At 42.2% G+C, this 19,522-nt stretch overlaps 2 protein-coding genes across 3 annotated transcripts in view; one reads left to right on the top strand and one right to left on the bottom strand.

Moving 5' to 3' along the window:
• The window catches only part of LOC143997432 (RING finger protein 151-like), a 32,497-nt gene extending 19,500 nt beyond the window's left edge, over positions 1-12,997 (bottom strand). The window contains exons 1-2 of the mRNA XM_077493044.1: positions 12,903-12,997; positions 11,536-11,749 (exon numbers count right to left, since the gene is read on the bottom strand). Coding sequence (XP_077349170.1) covers positions 11,536-11,741 — 206 coding nt within the window. The 5' untranslated portion in view covers positions 11,742-11,749; positions 12,903-12,997. The remainder of the gene's footprint in view (positions 1-11,535; positions 11,750-12,902) is intronic.
• Positions 12,998-18,125: 5,128 nt separating this feature from the next.
• RAD54B (RAD54 homolog B) overlaps positions 18,126-19,522 on the top strand; it is a 165,589-nt gene continuing 164,192 nt past the window's right edge. For both annotated transcript variants that reach the window (XM_077493041.1, XM_077493040.1), the window contains exon 1: positions 18,126-18,250. The gene's annotated coding sequence lies outside the window, so the exon portion shown is untranslated. The remainder of the gene's footprint in view (positions 18,251-19,522) is intronic.

Below are 19,522 nucleotides of genomic sequence, written 5' to 3'. Positions count from 1 at the left end.
GCTCTCTATCTCAGTGCTGGTGTCAGTGCTCTCTATCACTGTGCTGGTGTGGTGTCAGTGCTCTCTATCTCAGTGCTGGTGTCAGTGCTCTCTATCATGGTGCTTGTGTGGTGTCAGTGCTCTCTATCTCGGTGCTGGTGTCAGTGCTCTCTATCACGGTGCTGGTGTCAGTGCTCTCTATCATGGTGCTGGTGTCAGTGCTCTCTATCTCGGTGCTGGTGTCAGTGCTCTCTATCTCGGTGCTGGTGTGGTGTCAGTGCTCTCTATCTCGGTGCTGGTGTCAGTGCTCTCTATCGTGGTGCTGGTGTCAGTGCTCTCTATCACAGTGCTGGTGTCAGTGCTCTCTATCTCAGTGCTGGTGTGGTGTCAGTGTTCTCTATCTCGGTGTTGGTGTGGTGTCAATGCTCTCTATCACGGTGCTGGTGTCAGTGCTCTCTATCTCGTGCTGGTGTGGTGTCAGTGCTCTCTATCTCGGTGCTGGTGTCAGTGCTCAGTCTCTATTGCGGTGCTGGTGTCAGTGTTCTATCTCAGTGCTGGTGTCAGTGAGGGCGATAGCAGCGGAGAAGCCAATCAGCAGGCAGTGCCAGCACCATGGCTGAGGATCAGCACTGGACTGGCACCTCCGGACCACCGCAGTGGAGCCCTGCATAGGTGGGGGTAAGGGCCGGGCAGAAGGAGGGGCTCAAGCACAGGTTGGCACACTGGGACACTGGCACAGGACTGTGCTGCCCTGACTGCACTGATCATCTCCTGCATCCCCTTCATACCCTGGCCTGACCTTGCCTCTCCTCAATGGTCTTCATGCGCTCCTGAATTGACAAAATTTCACAGATAAAAAAAGAATGCTTGTCGTTGTCGATCCCAGATTCACGTAATACTTCTGGTATGTCAGTGTCCATGTTGTAGGACTATGTGTGCACAGCTAGTAAGTATTTTGTGGCTGAAAATATGACCTGGAGGTTTTTAAGGTTCGCCTGCCATTAAAGTGAATGGGGTCCGGCGCGAACCTTGAGGTTTGCGAACATTTGGGCACGTTCGCGGATCGCGTTTGCGAAATGTCCCGTCGGAAGTTCGTCCATCACTATTTATCAACTTATACTGTTGTTGATGCTGGCTCAAGGCACTACTTGGTGGAAGACTTTGCACTTTATTGAACTCTATTGTTGGCCATTTTTTCAAAGAAAGTTGGATGGGTTTTAGCTTTTGTGACAAAACACTCCATGTTTTGTTGTGGATAAAATATAAGTTCAATGCAAAGATATGAGGTAGATAAAAGTGCACGGTACTTATAAGCCATGTAGTAATGGAGTAATGCATGTCCATAAAAACATCCGGGTAATATTAGTATTGAACACGTCACTATTTTTCAAGGTAAACCTATTTCTAAAGGTGCTATGGACATTAAACATTCACTATATGTCAGTAACAACCCATGCAATCCATACATACAAAGAAACCAAAACAAATACGTTCAGAAATTAAGTTATGTGTATAAAATGGAATGACACAGGGAAAAAGTATTTAACACATGAAGAAAGGGAGGTGCAAAAAGGCATGCAAAGCCAAGACACCAGCTGAAATCTATCAGTAATTAGAAAGCAATCCTGACCCTTGTCAGTTCAAATTAATATCAGCTGGTTCAGTCTCAATGGATGGCCTATAAAAAAGGTGTATCATTACCAAGGTGTCAAACAAGAAACATCTCATGATGGGTAAAAGCAAAGAGCTCTCTTAAATACTGATAGCACTGGTTACAGAAGGATTTCTAAACTTCTGAATGTTCCAGTGAGCACTGTTGGGGCCATAATCCGGAAGTGGAAAGAACATAATTTCACCATAAACTGGCCATAACCAGACACTCCTCACAAGATTTCTGACAGAGGAGTGAAAATAATTATCAGAAGAGTTGTCCAAGAGTCAATAACCACTTGCGGAGAGCTTCAGAAAGACCTGGAATTAGCAGGTTTTTGTTTGAAAGAAAACAATAAGTAATACACTCAACCGCCATGGCCTGTATGCACGCTCACCACACAAGACTCCATCGCTGAAGAAAAAGCATGTCGAAGCTCGTTTAAAGTTTGCTGCACAACATTTAGATAAGCTTGTGAAATACTAGGAGAATATATTGTCAGATGAGACCAAAATTTAACTCTTTGGATGCCATAATACACACCATGTTTGGAGGTCAGATGGCACTGCACATCACCCCAAAAACACCCCCCCATACCAACAGTGAGGTTTGGAGGTGGGAACATCATAGTGTGGGGCTGTTTTTCAGCATACAGTACTGGCAAACTTTATATAATTGAAGGAAGGATGAAGGGAAAAATGTACCAAGACATTCTTGATGAAAAATCTGCTGCCATCTACTAGGATGATGAAGAATGGAACACGGGTGGACATTTCAGCAAGACAATGATCCCAAACACAAAGCCAAGGGAACTCTCAATTGGTTTCAAAGAAAGAAAATAAAGCTGCTAGAATGGCCCAGCCAATCACCTGACTTGACCAGAAAATCTATGGAAAGAACTAAAGATCAGAGTTCATAGAAAAGGCCCACGGAACCTTCAAGATGTAAAGACTGTTTGTGTGGAAGAATGGGCCAAAATCACACCTGAGCAATGCATGCTACTTCATTTCTGAACTTATTTGTTTTGGTGTCTTTGTATGTATGGATTGCATGGGTTGTTACTGACATGTGGTGAACATTTGATGTCAACAGCACTTTCAGAAATATTGGATAAAAATCGGATATTGACATTTTTGTACATAAAAACATGTATAATTTCTCCTTTAAATAAATATATTAAAAAATATATAATTGTATTCAGCATTAAAAATGGAATGAAAAATATATATTGTACAGTATATATAAAACATAAGGAGTTTTAGCACTTTACAGAAATGTATTTACCTAGAATTAACTACCTGGTGAAGTGTTCAATACTTATTTTGCCTGCTGTATACGCAGCCTCTCGGCTTTAAAGCCCACCCGTAGCGAGGCCGCATATATGCGTATGGCCTACGGGAAGAGGTTAAGTTTGCCTGAAAGCACAGGTACCTGAATCTTGATACCTCCTGTGATCCTCTGCAGAGCAGCACTATGATCAAGTCATGGCTGCATTACTTTCCAGTACACGTTCAGTACTATACCGTGATAATACCTAAACAGTTCAGCAGAACAAAGAAGACCTCATTGGTGTACTATTGGTCCTTCACTGACCAATCACAAATTGCGGTGTTGTCATCAGGGAAGTAAAAGATCAGAATTTTCTGTCTGGCAGGGATCCCTGTATCAAATGACTAACAGAGAGGACTTACAAATCTTTAGCAAGTAAGCCAGCTCCGATGCCTTAGCAGTTAAAACAGTATTAAAGAGGAAGTAAATCCTGATGAGTTTACTTCCTCTTTCATTCCCTACAAAGGTAAAGCATAATGGACTACTATGCATCGCATAGTAGTCCATTATGTGTCACTTACCTGACACAGGAGCCAGCGAAGTCACCGCTGTCCCCTGTAGTCCAGCGCATCCATCTTGTTGGTGGGGTCTCGCAGCTCCGCCGCTGTCATTCGGCGAAGCCGCGATGACGTCACTCCCGCGCATGCACACGGGAGCCGACACGTGCGGCATCTCCGTCGCTGATGGTACCGCGCTCACTGCGCCTGCGTGCCGCTGTCTACGGCGCATGCGCCGTAGACAGCTTTGCCTGTCTTTGGGCAAATATCTCCTAAACCGTATAGGTTTAGGAGATATTTCTTGGACCTACAGGTAAGCCTTAATCTAGGCTTACCTGTAGGTCAAAGTGTGTTGTAAGGGTTTACAACCACTTTAAACCCAAAAACAAAAATGTTATGTATTGCAGCTTACCAATCATTAGATGTGATGGCTGCATTTGTTTTTTTTTAATGCTTTTTTTCCCTTATTTCCTCTGGTGATCTGACCAGTAACACACCTCCTGTCTTAATGTGGGGTGCCCCCTAAAAAAAATAAAAGTCAGCAGCTACAAATACTGCAGCTGCTGACTTTTAATAATCGGACACTTACCTGTCCCAGGGTCCAGCGATGCAGGGGGAATGAAGCCCCCCCTCGTTTCCCGCTCCGCTGTGTGGCTTCACAGCCGGGCACCCACTGCGCATGCGCGAGTGGCGCAGGGCGCCGTGATACGCCGCACAGTCATCTGGGACACGTGACAGGTCCCAGATGACTGTGCGGCACGAGGGGAAGTGATGTCACCAGCCCGGGCAATAAAGAAGGCAGACTACGAGGGACCCCCTAGCAACAGGCATTTAGAAGTGAGTAAAACATTTTTTTTTCCAATTATTATTATTTTTTTAAGAATTTTCAACTATTTTTTATTTTTTGGTGGCAACACCACTTTAAGCAGGGAACATATTGGCCGATTGTTGGGAGACTACGGGCGGTTAAAAACAAAACAAAATCTTTGTTGGTCTGCCCCACGAGATTCGACCCGCTGTAACCCAGGATTTGTTAGTGTGCTGCTCAGGCTTGATCACTGTTGGGTGTAGTGTGGCTGATGCCGCATCCACTGTAGAAGTGTCAGCAAGGGATGGAGCTTGTCCGAGCTCCCATAGTCACTAGAAGGAAGAGAGGAAGGATCCTTGGTGCCACACATCCATAGTGTTCTGTTTTGGTCATGGGAGAGACAACCTTAGCCTGGGCTCCCATCAGGCCATGCTTCTAACGCATTTCACTCCACCCCTTGGAGCTTAGTCATGTCAGACGTGCATGCTGAGAAACCGACAGCCGCTCCAACTCCTGATCAGCGCTCTCAGCCAAATGCACTAATCGGAGTGTTCTGGAAAGGGGCCAGAACACTTAACGGGGGGAGATCCAACTGGAGCAGTCCGTTTTTTGGCTAGGTTGCACGAAAAAAAAACCTGTTAGTTTATACCAGCCTTTAGGATGTCTGCATTCTGGATAAAGTAGTAAAGCAGACACCTCTGGACAGCAGCATTGTCAGTCTGGGGAGAAGGCAGTGTTAGACTAGAAGATTTAGATGGACTTGACTAATTAGAGCCAAACTCTAGCTAACACTTAAAGAGGTTGTAAACCTCTGAAATAAATCCCCCCCCCCAAAAAAACCTGCAAAACAAAGGCATAATGAGCTAGTATGCATCACATACTAGCTCATTACGAAATACTTACCTTAAAACAAAGCTGTTGCAGTGGTCCCCGCACACTGCTGTCATGGCCAATATCTTTCCCGGAGCTTCTTCCAGGTTTGCGGGCTCTGGCGCTGTGATTGGCTGGAGCCATTATGATGTCACTCCCGCGCATGCGCACGGGAGCTGCAATCCACAGCACAGGCTCGGAAGGAACGCCACTCGTGGACCATTCCTTCCGAGCGCATGCGCCAGTGATGTCACAGGCTGCATGCACTGGAAATATCTCCGCAACTGTACAGGTTTAGGAGATATTTTCAAAACCTATAGGTAAGCCTTATTATAGGTTTACATATAGGTTAAAGTTTGTAGAGGAAGTTTACTTCCTCATTAATAAGCCATTACAACAAAAGTTTTTTTTCTTCCAGGGAAAAAAGCCTTAAAATCTAAGGATCTATGCCATTCTAAGGGAGCTCATAGTCACATACTGCAACTGTATATTTATCTGCTTGCTTGGAGTTCAAACATAAATAAGTTATAAGTCTAACGCAATTTTCTCCCAAGGACCATAAAGTTATTTTATCTCCTTTGGGGCAGATGGTTAAACAGCCATCCCGGGTGCACTCGTAGAATAACATATTACCAGGAGCCAATTAACCTTCCGGCATGACTTTGGAGTGTGGGAGGAAACTGGAGTACCCAAAGGAGACTCATGCAAGCACAGGGAGAACATGCAAATTGCAAACTCAATACAGATTCAAACTAAGGACCCCATTATATTATGGTTATTGACTGGCCAGTAAACAGCCTGGACCTAAACCTAATGAAAACCTCTGGGCAAGACTAAAGTGTGGTGTTGGTATTATATTTAAACCAGAGACAGTTAAAAATGTAGTGCATTTTATGCCAGAAAGGTGTCATGCCATCCTGCAGACTATCCAACCGGATATTGAAATTTTTGTACATAAAAACATGTATAATTCCTCCTTTAAATAAATATATTAAATATTATATAATTGTATTCAGCATTAAAAATGGAATGAAACATATACACTGTACAGTATATATAAAACACAAGGGGTTTTAGCACTTTATAGAGAAAAAATATCACTCCAAATGAGAAAATTCCCTTTTTTATTTAAAGTGCCCACTAGTATAAGAAAACACTGCAAGATGTAAAGGCCTACAATATAATCAGGTCATGCAGCAAGCTTTTCACGTACCCTATGCTCTAGGGCAGGGGTGTCAAGCTGAATTTCATTGAGGACTTCATCAGCATTATGGTTGCCCTCAAAGGGCCAGTTGTATCTATAAGGCTAGATGTCCAGAGCGCCCCACCCCTCTTACATCAGATGTCAAGAACCCACCCACCATCCTTTACATCCCTTACCTTGTTACCTTGTGCTGCTGCTGAGAAGAAACTGGGGGCAGGGCTGGGAAGCAAAAAGTGCAGGGTCTGGAGGAGGACCAGAGGAGGGCTGGAGTCAGCTGCCAGAGTCTGCTGAATGCTGAGACCAGTGGAAGCGGAGACAAGGGGGTGCTGTGGCTGCACAGAGAAAAGCAGGATCTGGTGGAGGAGTTTTGTCCTTCTCTCAGCTGCCGACTGCTGAGATAAGGTGGGGACGGAGATGAGTGGGGTGCCATATAAAATAACCTGTCAGGCCAGATTCGGCCACCCGGGCCTTGTGTTTGACACATTATCTCTAGGGGCTGTTGGATCTTTCACCCATTACCCATGATCTCTAAATTAAACCTCTTTTAGTTAAAACTTTTTACCACCCCTGTTTTTCTCCCTCGACTTAGGGTCCTTTCACACTTTCAGAACTGATCCGCCCCGTGGATGTCCGTTTGCTCAGCGGGGATCACTCCGCCGATCCCCGCTGAGCAGGGAGATGACAGCTCCGTCTCTGCACACTGCGCAGGGACGGACCTGTCACAGCGCCGCTCTCCCCTATGGGAGATCGGATGACGACGGACCGCAGTGCCCGTCGTCACCCGATCCGATCCGCAGACGGATGGAAAAATAGCTTTTTCCTCCGTTACACTTTTTCGGATCGGAGCGGGTCGGATGTCAGCGGACATGTCACCGCTGACATCCGACGCTCCATAGACCTCTATGGAGCACCCGTTCAGGTCCGCCTGAAAAACTGACAGGCGGGCCTGAACGGGACGTTAGTGTGAAAGAGGCCTAACTGTTTTTTTTTAAATGTAGACACTCAGAACCCTGTTGCACACTTTTTATGGGTCCATATTGAAAAAAAAAATCGTACATATTAAAACTGCAACTGCACAATGGGAAATAAATAATCTATAATTTGTGGAAGGTGCAGAACTCTTATGTATCTAATCAGTAACTGGAAGGACGAAAATTATGGATGGATGCCCAAAAACTGTAAGGGCCAGTGCACACCAGATGCAGTTCCGTGCACTTGTTTTCTGCATGCAGATTGTTTTCCATGTATTCCAATGGCTCCAGTTCACACCAATGAAGTCAGTTTCAGTCAGTTTGCGGTCAGTTTCTGCACCAGAAATTGACTAGAACTGACTGCACTGGTGTGAAGTAGAGCCATTGGAATACATGGAAATCAGGTCAGTTTTTGCTTACAGTTCACACCACATGCAGTTTTAGTGCAGTTCCAGTGCGTTTTTGATACAATTTGCCAGGTTCCAGTACAGTTCTGTGCAGAAAAAATATGCAGCACGCTCTACTTTTTTTCTGCACCTGAAACTGACTGCACTAGTGTGAACTAGAGCCATTGGAATACATGGAAAACACTGCATTCATTTTTAGTGCAGAAAAAAAGTGCACAGAACTGCATCTGGTGTGAACTAGCACTAAAACACCATTTCTCAGACCTAAGTTGGCAATACATGAACGAAGCAGGGACTGGCCAAATATCAATCAGTGCGTAGGCTCCCCCACTTAAGAAAAGTTGATTGTTTAATCAATTTCTGGTGAAGGGGCATGTTGGAAGATTGATATTGATTAGCAGCTGCAGCCAATCAGCTGCATAGTAACACTTTCTATGAGCCTGCAGCAGGATTGTTGTTGATGGAAATTTCTGTTGAAGTATATAACAAAAATATGGAACCCTATCTGTTAATTGTTGTATCATGGATTGGATTGTGGTATTGTATGAGAATGCTTGGGTGAGAGAAGAAGAATGTTTCATTATTTGTAAACCTGTAATGCCCCATACACATGGTTGGAAATTCTGAATAGTTTGATCGGATTATGTTTTCTGATGGAATTTCCGACGGAAAAAGTTTGAGAGCTGGATCTAAAATTTTCCGACAACAAAATCCGATCTGACTTTTTCCGATCGTGTGTAGAGAATTTCCGATGCACAAAGTGGCACACATGCTCAGAAAAAATTTGGAGATGAAAGCTATTGGCTACTGGCCTCCACGTAGTCCCGTCGTACGTTTTGTACGTCACCTCATTCTGAACGATCGGATTTTACGTCAACTTTGTGCGACCATGTGTATGCAAGAAAAGTTTCGGCTAAAATTCGTCAGAAAATATCTGATGGATTTTGTGGTTGGAATGTCCGACCGTGTGTATGGGGCATAAGACCTCAATAAATATCTGCATGGGCTATAAAATGTTTTGCTCCTTACATCAGAGGTTTTAACATCCTAACATTCCTAGGCTGTACATTATTTGTGGTAAACAAATACCATTCAGTTGCCAGGATTCTTTTCTTTCAGTCTTTTCCAGTAATAATAGAAAGACTGTGCTGGGTTTATTGGCTTTTCTTAACACAGGTCACAATAGACCTCAGTAAAGGCTATTTGGGTTACATTTACGCTAATTTTGAGCATTCACCCACTGGCAACCCTAAAAAAATAGCATAGCATTAATTAACAATCTCAGCTAACCCACAGCTAAGCAACGCACAATGGAACTCAGAATGTTGTGTGGGCTACATTCCTTGTCCTGGTGCACAAACATCGTCAATAACACGGACAAATTTAGGTGTCACCTAAACTAAGCAAAGACACAACCAAACAATGACGTGTAAGCAATTCTTAAAGTTTAGGTCTAATTTAATTTTCTATTTTTTATTTTTTTATTTTTTTTAGATAGGAATTGGAAAAAAAAAATACTAACAGATTCTTCCATCTACACAACCGAGGTCGCTGGAGGAATACCACACCCCCTCCCCCCGGAACATTGTACTCTAACAGAGGTAGATCAGCCACTTAAAATACACTGATTGGCAGCTGTAGCTGATTGGCTGAAAAATGTTCAACATGTTCCTTCAACAGAAGGATGTGAGCAAAAAATTAGGAAAGTGCTCTAGAGAAGTATTGGTGAATAATTCAACCACCTGCATCTGTTACAATTTAGGCCTTATTCACGTAGGCTTTATAGGGAACTCTTCCTGGTGCCTATTGAGAAATCTTCCTCATCACTTTGTAAGACACGGTATAGACAGAGCAAATTTCATCCGGTTCCCTGACAGCATACTCTCACCTTACATCTTTACATCTGAAAACTGAAGAAGAGGGGCAGGAAACCGATGGTCAAACAGCATACAATTAGCAGGGCTGAACAAGAGAAATCATACAGTACAGGACCATCTTTACTCAACCTGGATCCACACAGCTGGGCTGCCTTGCCACCTGAAGTGTCTGGCCTATGTCTTCTCCCAATACATGACCATTGGAAAGACAGATGGAATGCTACATGAAGTAATTTTTAAGGCAAACTTGAATATAATACAATTTTGGCTTATGTATCTCATAAAGGTTAATTCCTGTAAACCCAACAGTGGTATTGGTAGGGATACAGGGCCTCAACCAGGCAATAGGTTCCATACATCTTTGATACTACACCATTTAAGTTTGTCATTGCTTTTTCCTCCTCCAGCTAACAGTTAGTGATTGTGTGCTGAATGGAAGAGGCAGATTTGGTTGACTGTGATGGAGGAGGCTCTGTTGATTAAAGAAACCGTGTCTCTAGATCATTAATTTAATGACTTGCCACCCAGGCCAATTCTGACATTTCTGTCATGCATGAAAACATCTGAATTATTTTGCTAGAAAATCCCCAAACCCTGGAGAATAAATTGGTGGGTGTTGCATTTTTTAAATTTCACATGGTATTTGTGCCACCTTCAGACACCTATAAAAGTGATCCAGTGGCTATATAGCCGCTAGGATCACTTTTACCAGATAGGGAATCAGCTGCTGAAAATTTTGATACTGGGATGATGCTTGGTATAACCACTTCAATCCAAGGACATCAGGTGACATCCTACGGGGAGAAATGGTTAAAAACATCCTTACCATAAGATAGAATGAACAATTGACAAATTGTATGCATGTTAATTATCTGCAAAAGACTCCCTTGACTTTAAGAAGCCCTAAGACTGCTGGGTGGCACCGTCACAGCTGATTGGAACCAATGCTGCTGGGTGCCATCATATTGAATGTGATGTCATACTGAGAGCTATCAGTCAAGTGACATTCAAGAGCAGGGGTATCCAAGCTTTCTAAACAAATGGCCGGTTTACTGTCCTTCACACTTTAAGTTGGCCAAATTGTAGCTACCGGGAGTACAAAATGGCCCAGTGTCACTGGGAGTAAATAATCATTCATCATTGGTGTCAGTGGGAAGAATTGTGCTTCATCAATGGTGTCATTGTGCCCCATTGTTGGTGTCATTGGTAGGAATTGTGCCCCATCATTGGTGTCATTGTGCCCCATTGTTGGTGTCATTGGGAGAAATTGTGCCCTTCTTTAGTTTCAGTTAACGAAATAGCACCTCAACGGTCGGATAAAAACAAGTAAAGGGCCACATCTGGCCCCTGGGCTGCAGTTTGGTGACCAGTTTTCTAGAGTATTTCTCTAGGCTCCATCATCAGTAGCTACTGTACATAAAAGGTTATGTAGGAAAGTTAGAGATGGAGGACCTAGCCCAGTACAGATAGCAATTAGACACACCCAGAAGAGGAGAGGGCTACAAAGTACAAGGAGGCAGAAGGCTGAGTTAGGGAATGGACTCTTTATGAAGAAGTCAAATTTGCCAGTATGTCCAACAGCACATTGCAAATGAATAAATAGTCCTTTTAGCCACCGATCAGCGTCAGCAGTTGTGGCTCTGCAGGAGACCAGAGGAGCACTATAAAGTGTTTACTAAAAAAATTAAGGGCACCTCTGCCAATATAAGGCTGGTGTGAACTTCAGTGAGATGCTGAATTTTAGTCAACTTTGCTGTATTACTTAGCCAGAAGATTAATGTATCCGTTACATAGCAGTCAGCAGTGGTGTAATTACATAAAACATACCTCATTATTCTATTGGCCTTAGAAAAGGTTGGTCGATCACATATCTGTTCTGGAATACTGGTCTCAGTCCAGCCCTGCAAGGTAATGTCTGAACTGGAAAGTGTGTGGCACTTACCTGTGTAGGGGTCTCAGTTCAGAAACAGCCAGCGTCTGTCTGTCTTCAGGACAGTTGTTGTGGTGAACCAGCCATCCATGAATACAGGCTGCACAGAATGCATGCTCACAGGGTGCTTGTAAAGGATCTTCCAGTACATCCCGACAGATACAACACAGGAGGCCATCATTCACATATCCCAGGAAACGCTCAATATCGTAACCCATAGTTGGGCCTGAAAGGAAAATGGCTTAAAGTGATAAAAGGCTGCCCAGAATTCACAGTTCTCTACCCACCTATCAGGTCTGTTTGTTTCCTTTGCATTAAAGAATATGTACAGCCAAAGTTGTTTAATTTTTTTTTTTTTAATGGATTGAAGAAAGATTAGAACCACTGTTTTGTTTCTACAGCTCTTTGTGTTCCACCGGGTAAATTCAACCATTCTGTATGACTGAGTGACCATTGCCAAAGAAAAACGTACAATTTTACAATGGTCATCAGAACAAGCGGTAAAGGGAAATCTTTCAACAGAGTTTAACAACAGTCTACTGTTCCATTCACACTTGGCGTAAGTAAGAGCCCAAAAAAAATTAAAATAATAATTAAAATAAGACAGACCAAGCTTACCACTTATGCAGAAAAAGACAGAAAACTAATCACATCAAAAAGATTTTGGCAATTGCTACATACCAGACCAATCCGCCATCTATTCAAGTACTGCTTAATGGTCATCTTTAGATCCAGTAGCGCTAATTCAACCCTAAACTATACTATTAAAATGACCAAATATCGCAGCTTTCCTCATTGTCAACTGCATTCTCTCATCAAAAATAACATTAAAAAATTCAGGAGTTTGGCATTGCAACTGCTCATCACTATGTAGGAAAGGAGGATACATCCATAACATGTGTAGGTTGATGGGTAGATGAACACTGAAAGATTTTATAGAGCAACCAGCAAGTCCACTTGTGTTTGATTTACTACTACTACTAGATAGTAGATACCATAAGCTGGATGACCATAAACCTTCGTGAACATTCTAGGTAATACATCCCGTATTAATTTGTACACAGGGGACTTGTAAATGAATGCCATCCAGCTCAGAAAATCAGAAAGAACTTTTTTTTGGACTCAGGGAACCTAAAATTCAACTTATAACAATTGAAAAGGCCCTAAATAGCCCCAGCTTAAAAGTGTTTAGCAGCATTGGTTACCCAATCCTGGGATTTGTTCAGCCCCAACCAACAAATACAACTGACTTTATTTCTACATCTTCAATCTCCTCCTGTATATCCTCTAAAGGCAAATTTTCTTGTGATATTAATAGCATGGTAATTACCATAAAAGCTGCCCAATATATTATGAAATTGGTGTTTGGCAACACTTACCTAGAGGCAGCAGAACGAGGCAGAAATTCTGAAGTGAGATTAGAGAATGAGTTTCAGCAATGTTTCGACTGATGAGTCCTCCTGGAGTTTTATTCCCTTCCTTCATTGTAATGACAAAGAGAGAGAATCACTTGTTGGGTTTCCTAAGAGACAGCTCTCTAGTGTTCAGACAGTCACCCTCCGAGCTATGTAAACAATACGCCACTCTTAGCTTGGAAAACAAATCCCTGGATAGTAAAATACTAAAATGCCGGTCAACAGAGACCAAAAAAAAAAACTACATTAACATCAATAGAACTTTGGACACAAGCGATAGAACATGGCCTATTTGAATTAATACAGTTTATTTTAGAACAACAACATATTTTCTCAAACTTTTTACAATTGAACGATTCATCTCATTCTCTGCTGCGGTGAAACTTATACCACTGCACGAAACTCACACAGTGTTAACCAATCGATCCCCAGTCTGAAGGAGCTGAGACATACACCATGCCCAGCTCAGTGGACACAGCAACCCAAACAATTCCCAGCAGAGTGGACCCTGCAGCACATAGGGTTTAGGTGCGCCTTGGCCAGTGTATCTGAGAATTGAGTAAACACACATAGATACATATGTACCCTAGGAACAAAAAAATTTAAACTCATATTTAAACTGTATTTTTTTTTATTTTTACCTACAGGTAAGCTTATAACAGGTAAGCTTGCCTGTAGGTTAAATGAATATCTCCTAAACGTGCACCGTTTAGGAGATATTCTACTGAGCAGCAGCCGGTGACGTCATAAATGCATGCGTTCCTTCAGAACTCTGTGCAGCGGCCGCAGCTCGGCCATTCAAGTGGCCACAGCCTGCAAACCCGGGTGGAAGACTGTGTGATGATGGAAGCCTTTGAAGTGGTGACAACGTGCTGCTGCAGGGCTTCTTTTCAAGGCAAGCTTTTACCTTGCAGGGGGAAATCTTTTTTTTTTTTTTAAAGTTTACTACCACTTTAATAAAAGAACACTTACCTGTTCAAGGACCCAGCACTGTCCTTGTCCGAGCCGGTTCTTCACTGGTGTTTTGGTCCATGGCATCGGCATCTTTAGTATGGAAAATCGGCTGGCAACCGAGCCGCACTGAACTTCGTGAATGCTCCCGCAGCCTTCTGGAACCTGTGACTTGTGCCAAGAAGCTGCGGGCAGAGAGAGGGGAGCCAAACTTCCGCTCCAGCGGAAGTTGGAGAGGGTACCTGTCAAAACTAGGTTCCCCCCCCCCAAAAAAAAAAAATGTAATGTGCCCAAAGTTGTAAAGGAGCGGGGGTCGGGAAGTTCACAGAAATAAAGCAATTTACAGCAGTGGTACTACATATGTTGCAGGTCATACACTTCTTCAGGCAGAAGAGGGCACTGTTTATCCACAAGGGACTTTCCAATACTAAAATGTCAGTCCGTTACATACCATAGAATGCCAGAGGAGCTCCTGTAGCAGGAGGCTATAGCTTATTCACACCGAGATCCTCAAATGTCCCTGCAGATATCTGGCAGTGGAAGAATCTAATGCTGGCCATACACTACACGAAAAATCGGCAAAACCTATTTAAAAAAAACTAACATTTGGCTATGAGCGCAAACGATAGTGCCATCATGTAATGACCGATAAATCGCTCAGTGGCTTGACTGTAGGCAAGGCAAACTTGTCTTTGTACTCCTCACCTGGTTGCCACCACACACGCTTGACACCAGCTGAACCATATAAGTTTATCTTGGTCTCATTAGACCACAGGACATGGTTCCAGTAATCCATGTCCCTAGTCTGCTCGTCTTCAGCAAACTGTTTGTGGGCTTTCTTGTGCATCATATTTGGAAGCAGCTTCCTTCTGGGACGACAGTCATGCAGACCAATTTGATGCAGTGTGTGGCGTATGGTCTGAGCGCTGACAGGCTGACCCCCCCACCGTTCAACCTCTGCAGCAATGCTGGCAGCACTCATACGTCTATTTCCTAAAGGCAACCTCGGGATATGACTGAGCACGTGCACTCAACTTCTTTGGTCAACCATCGTGAGGCCTGTTCTGAGTGGAACCCATCCTGTTAAACCGCTGTATGGTCTTGGCAACCGTGCTGAAGCTCAGTTTTAGGGTCTTGGTAATCTTCTTATAGCTGAGGAGGGCATCTTTATGTAGAGCAACAATTCTTTTTTTCAGATCCTCAGAGAGTTCTTTGCCATGAGGTGCCATGTTGAACTTCCAGTGACCAGTATGAGAGAGTGAGAGCGATAACACCAAATTTAACACACCTGCTCCCCATTTACACCTGATACCTTGTAACACTAACAAGTCACATGACACGGGGGGAGGGAAAATGGCTAATTGAGCCCAATTTGGACATTTTCACTTAGGGGTGTACTCACTTTTGTTGCCAGGGGTTTAGACATTAATGGCTGTGTGTTGAGTTATTTTGAGGGGACAGCAAATTTACTTTGTTATACAAGCTGTACACTCACTATTTTACATTGTAGCAAAGTATAATTTTTTCAGTGTTGAATAAACCAATATATAGTGTTGCGTTCCAAAACAAATACAAATGTGATCAAACAAAGTGCTAAATATATTAAACTCAACTAAATATCATGATTGCAACAGTGAGTAAAATACACAAAATATATGTAGCACTGACTCCCGAAGGAGCTGCTGATTTGATTTGGGCCTGAACTCTAGTAACAACACCCCACTAACTTGGCTCAGTCCCCTTGACACAGCTGTGGTGCAATACCATACAGTACAATATAATACAATGCAAGGTACCTGTATTGTAACCTCAGGATATCCTGGGGATATTTTTTATAGCAAAAAGTTAAAAATAATGTTTTTTTTTTTTAAATGTCGCTCTTTTTTTGTTTATAGAGCAAAAAAATTAAAAACGCAGAGGTGATCAAATACCACCAAAAGAAAGCTCTATTTGTGGAAAAAAAGGACGTAAATTTTGTTTGGGAGCCACGTCGCATGACCGCGCAATTGTCAGTTAAAGTGACGCAGTGCCGAATTGCAAAAAGTGGTCTGCTCTTTGGCCAGCCAAATGGTTCGGGGCTTAAGTGGTTAAAGCATCAATAATGAAGCAAAAATAGATAAAAATGTAAACAATGACAGTTCAAGGTAGATGAATGGTGTCGTCAGAGAAAAAAAGTGCTGGTGGATTAAAGTTCTGAAAATTGCATCTAGCAGCAGTGACAGAGTGACTTTGCATCTAGCAAAAAGTGATAGAGTGACTGTGATGGTTAAATCTTCGGTGCGATTACACCCACGGGTGTGATGGCCCCTTACCTTACTGCTGTAAGGTAAACAGAATCAAATAAATAGCCAGGAATGATCCAAGTGATGTATCCTACAGGCGATCTCTCTGGGTATGTGTCCTTATTGATTCCAGAGTGCCTATAGCCCAGTATAGATGTCCTATATACTTGCCATATATCTTCCTCTCGAGATAATATTGTGGGCCAGCAAAGGGAGAAGGAGAGACAAGGGAGACTCCAATGGTGAAGTATGTTCAAATATTAAATTTATTAGGCAGCAGAGTAAACTGCGGTACTCACATAAAAGCAGGTGAAACAAAATACAAACAAACGAACACCGAGCGCGTGATAAAACTTCACTTCTGGTGTTCATACGTTTCTACGTGTTTCGTCATAGTCACATGACTTCCTCAGGGAATCATTCCCATCACAGTCACTCTGTCATTTTTTGCTATATGCAAAGTCACTCTGTCACTGCTGCTAGATGCAATTTTCAGCACTTTTTTTCTTTGAAGACACCATTCATCTACCTTGAACTGTCATTGTTTACATTTTTATATATTTTTTCTTCATTATTGATGCTTTTATAATTTTTTTGCACTTTATTTATGGATATATTCACGGTTTTACATATGCAATTTTGCACAGTGAATTTCACTTGCAGTCAATTCCTATTGGATTTTATATATATATATATATATATATATATATATATATATATATATATATATATATATATATATATATATGTATATATACTGTGTATTTTACTCACTGTTGCAATTCATGATAATTAGTGGCATGCTACATATTTAGCACTTTATTTGACCAAGCTAGTATTTGTTTTGGGGTGCAGCATCACATATTGGTTTATTTATATGATTCTCTTGGGATGTGTTTGACCCCTGTCGATGTTTGCTGCAACCAAATACCTTTATTGTACATTTTACCTTTTGTTTTATTTCTTCAGTGCTGTCACATGAAAAGATATAATAACATATTTACAAAAATGTGAGGGGTGTACTCACTTTTGTGAGATACTGTATACACAGAGTTTTTGTACTAATAAATTATACATATATTTTTTTATCTTCACAGTTTTCAAAAGGCCATTTAACCACATGCTGACTGGTGCATGCCGATATATGTCGGCAGAATGGCACGGACAGGCAAATGGGCGTACAGGTACGTTCCTTTAAATTTGCCGCCGTGCCATCGCATGCCTGCCGCTAGCGGTTCGATCGGCTTATTGCGATTTTTTTTTTACCAAAAATATGTAGAAGAATACGTATTGGCCTAAACAGAGGAAAAAAAAAAATTTATATATTTTTGGGGAATATTTATTATAGCAAAATGTAAAAATTAATGCGTTTTTTTTTTCAAAATTTTCTTTGCTTTTTTTTTGCTTATAACGCAAAAAGTAAAAAACGCAAAGGTGATCAAATACCACCAAAAGAAAGCTCTATTTGTGGGGAAAAAAAAGGACATCAATTTTGTTTGGGAGCCACGTCGCACGACCGTCGACCTCGCAATTGTCAGTTAAAACAACGCAGTGCCGAATCGCAAAAAGTGCTCTGGTCTTTGGCCTGCAAAATGGTCCGGGGCTTAAGTGGTCCCACCTTGGGGGAAACTTTTTTGTTGAATAAAAAATTTTCAGAGTCTCTTTATGTTAAAAGGATCAAGGAAGACTGCTAAACTGGGAATTTTCTAAAAATTTAAACTGACAGACTCTAGAGCAACTAATTAGCTTCTAGTTTGTTCAGTTAAGCTTTGAAAATGAAAGCTATAAGATGACTGGTTGCTATGTACAACTGCACCACATACGGGCTTCTTCAGTATTAGTAAATTCTTTACTGTTTTATCATTAAAAAGGTCTCAACAAACATGGCCACCGGAGTCCAGTGCTGCAGACACTTCCTTTCAGTTTTCTGAATCGTTCTATCCCCTAGTGCTGGGTTTACTGAATCACATGACATACCCGCTCACAGTTCTTTTAGTATGAAGTACTAAGCAAGCTACACAACGATTTTGCCGCCATCACCTGAGAGGAGAATATGACGGGCACAGGGGGACACAGCAGGTACAGTAGAAATAGGAGGGCACTGCCAGGCTTTTCATGTGATGACAGCAGCTCACAGTCAGGCTAGTTGCAGAAAGTCTCCTCTGTACCCCTGTAGGGGATTGTAGACATATTTACACAGTTCTGTCATCACTTCCCTCACAAGGTGACAACCTGTAGAGGAAGTAGTTTGGTCAGCAGCACGCAGACACCCAATTAGATCAGAGGGTGTTCTCACACCTTTTCTGCACTGCAAATGCACAGAAACGTACGCAAATGCATGAAAACGCAATGCGGTGCGCATAAAAGCCCAAAGAAGTCAGAAGTCACCTCAAGAAAATGCAAGCTTAGGAAAAATACAATGCAAATGCACATAAAAATGCATTTCACAGCGTGTGCAGAAACGCACAGTTTGCGCACAGTTTCTGGTGTGAATTGGCCCTTAAATCTAGAAACCAGCTAAAAAAGTCAGGAGCCCGTTTTTGTTTTTTTTCTGCGTAGTGTGTGTGTTGTCAGCGCCGGGGCAAGGCAAGTAATTTGCACCCCCTAACCAATGCCTCGTACACACGTTCCGATTATCGGATGATAAAAATCTTCGGATTTCGGATTGATCGTTCGATAATCTGATCGTTAGTGCACAGCTTTCAACAGCTGATCACGACAGTCCGTCCAACAAAATCCGAAGGGACAAACGCAAAAACTTTGCTCGGACAACAGCCCATCGTACGACAATCATTTAACCACTTTAAGACCAAGACTTTTTTTTGTTTTTTTTTTTAGATGTGTTGTTTACAAGTTAAAAACTTTTTTGCTAGAAAATTACTTAGAACCCCCATTCTTTTTCCTTTTTTTTTTTTTCTAACATCCTAGAGACTAAAATGGCGGCCGTTGCAATACTTTCTGTGTCACCGTATTTGCGTAGAGGTCTTACAAGCGCACTTTTTTTTAAAACATTTTTTTAAATACACTGTTTTTGTATTAAAAATTAAGACAACAGTAAAGTTAGCCCAGTTTTTTTTTTATTTTTTATATAATGTGAAAGATAATGTTACACCGAGTAGATTGATACCCAACATGTCACGCTTCAAAATTGCACCCGCTCGTGGAATGGCGACAAACTTTTACCCCTAAAAATCTCAACAGGCGACATTTAATAAATTCTAGCGGTTGCATGTTTTGCCCTATAGAGGAGGTCTAGGGCTAGAATTATCTCGCTCCACCGATCGTGGCGATACCTGAGATGTATGATTTGAACACTACTCGCGTATCCATTCGCTTCTGCGTGTGAGCTCG

This window comes from Lithobates pipiens, unplaced genomic scaffold, assembly GCF_037356315.1.
Source record: "Lithobates pipiens isolate NorthernLeopardFrog02 unplaced genomic scaffold, aLitPip1_a1.2 Scaffold_19, whole genome shotgun sequence".
Taxonomy (NCBI): Eukaryota; Metazoa; Chordata; class Amphibia; order Anura; family Ranidae; genus Lithobates; species Lithobates pipiens.
This window is presented reverse-complemented; position numbering and strand designations above follow the sequence as displayed.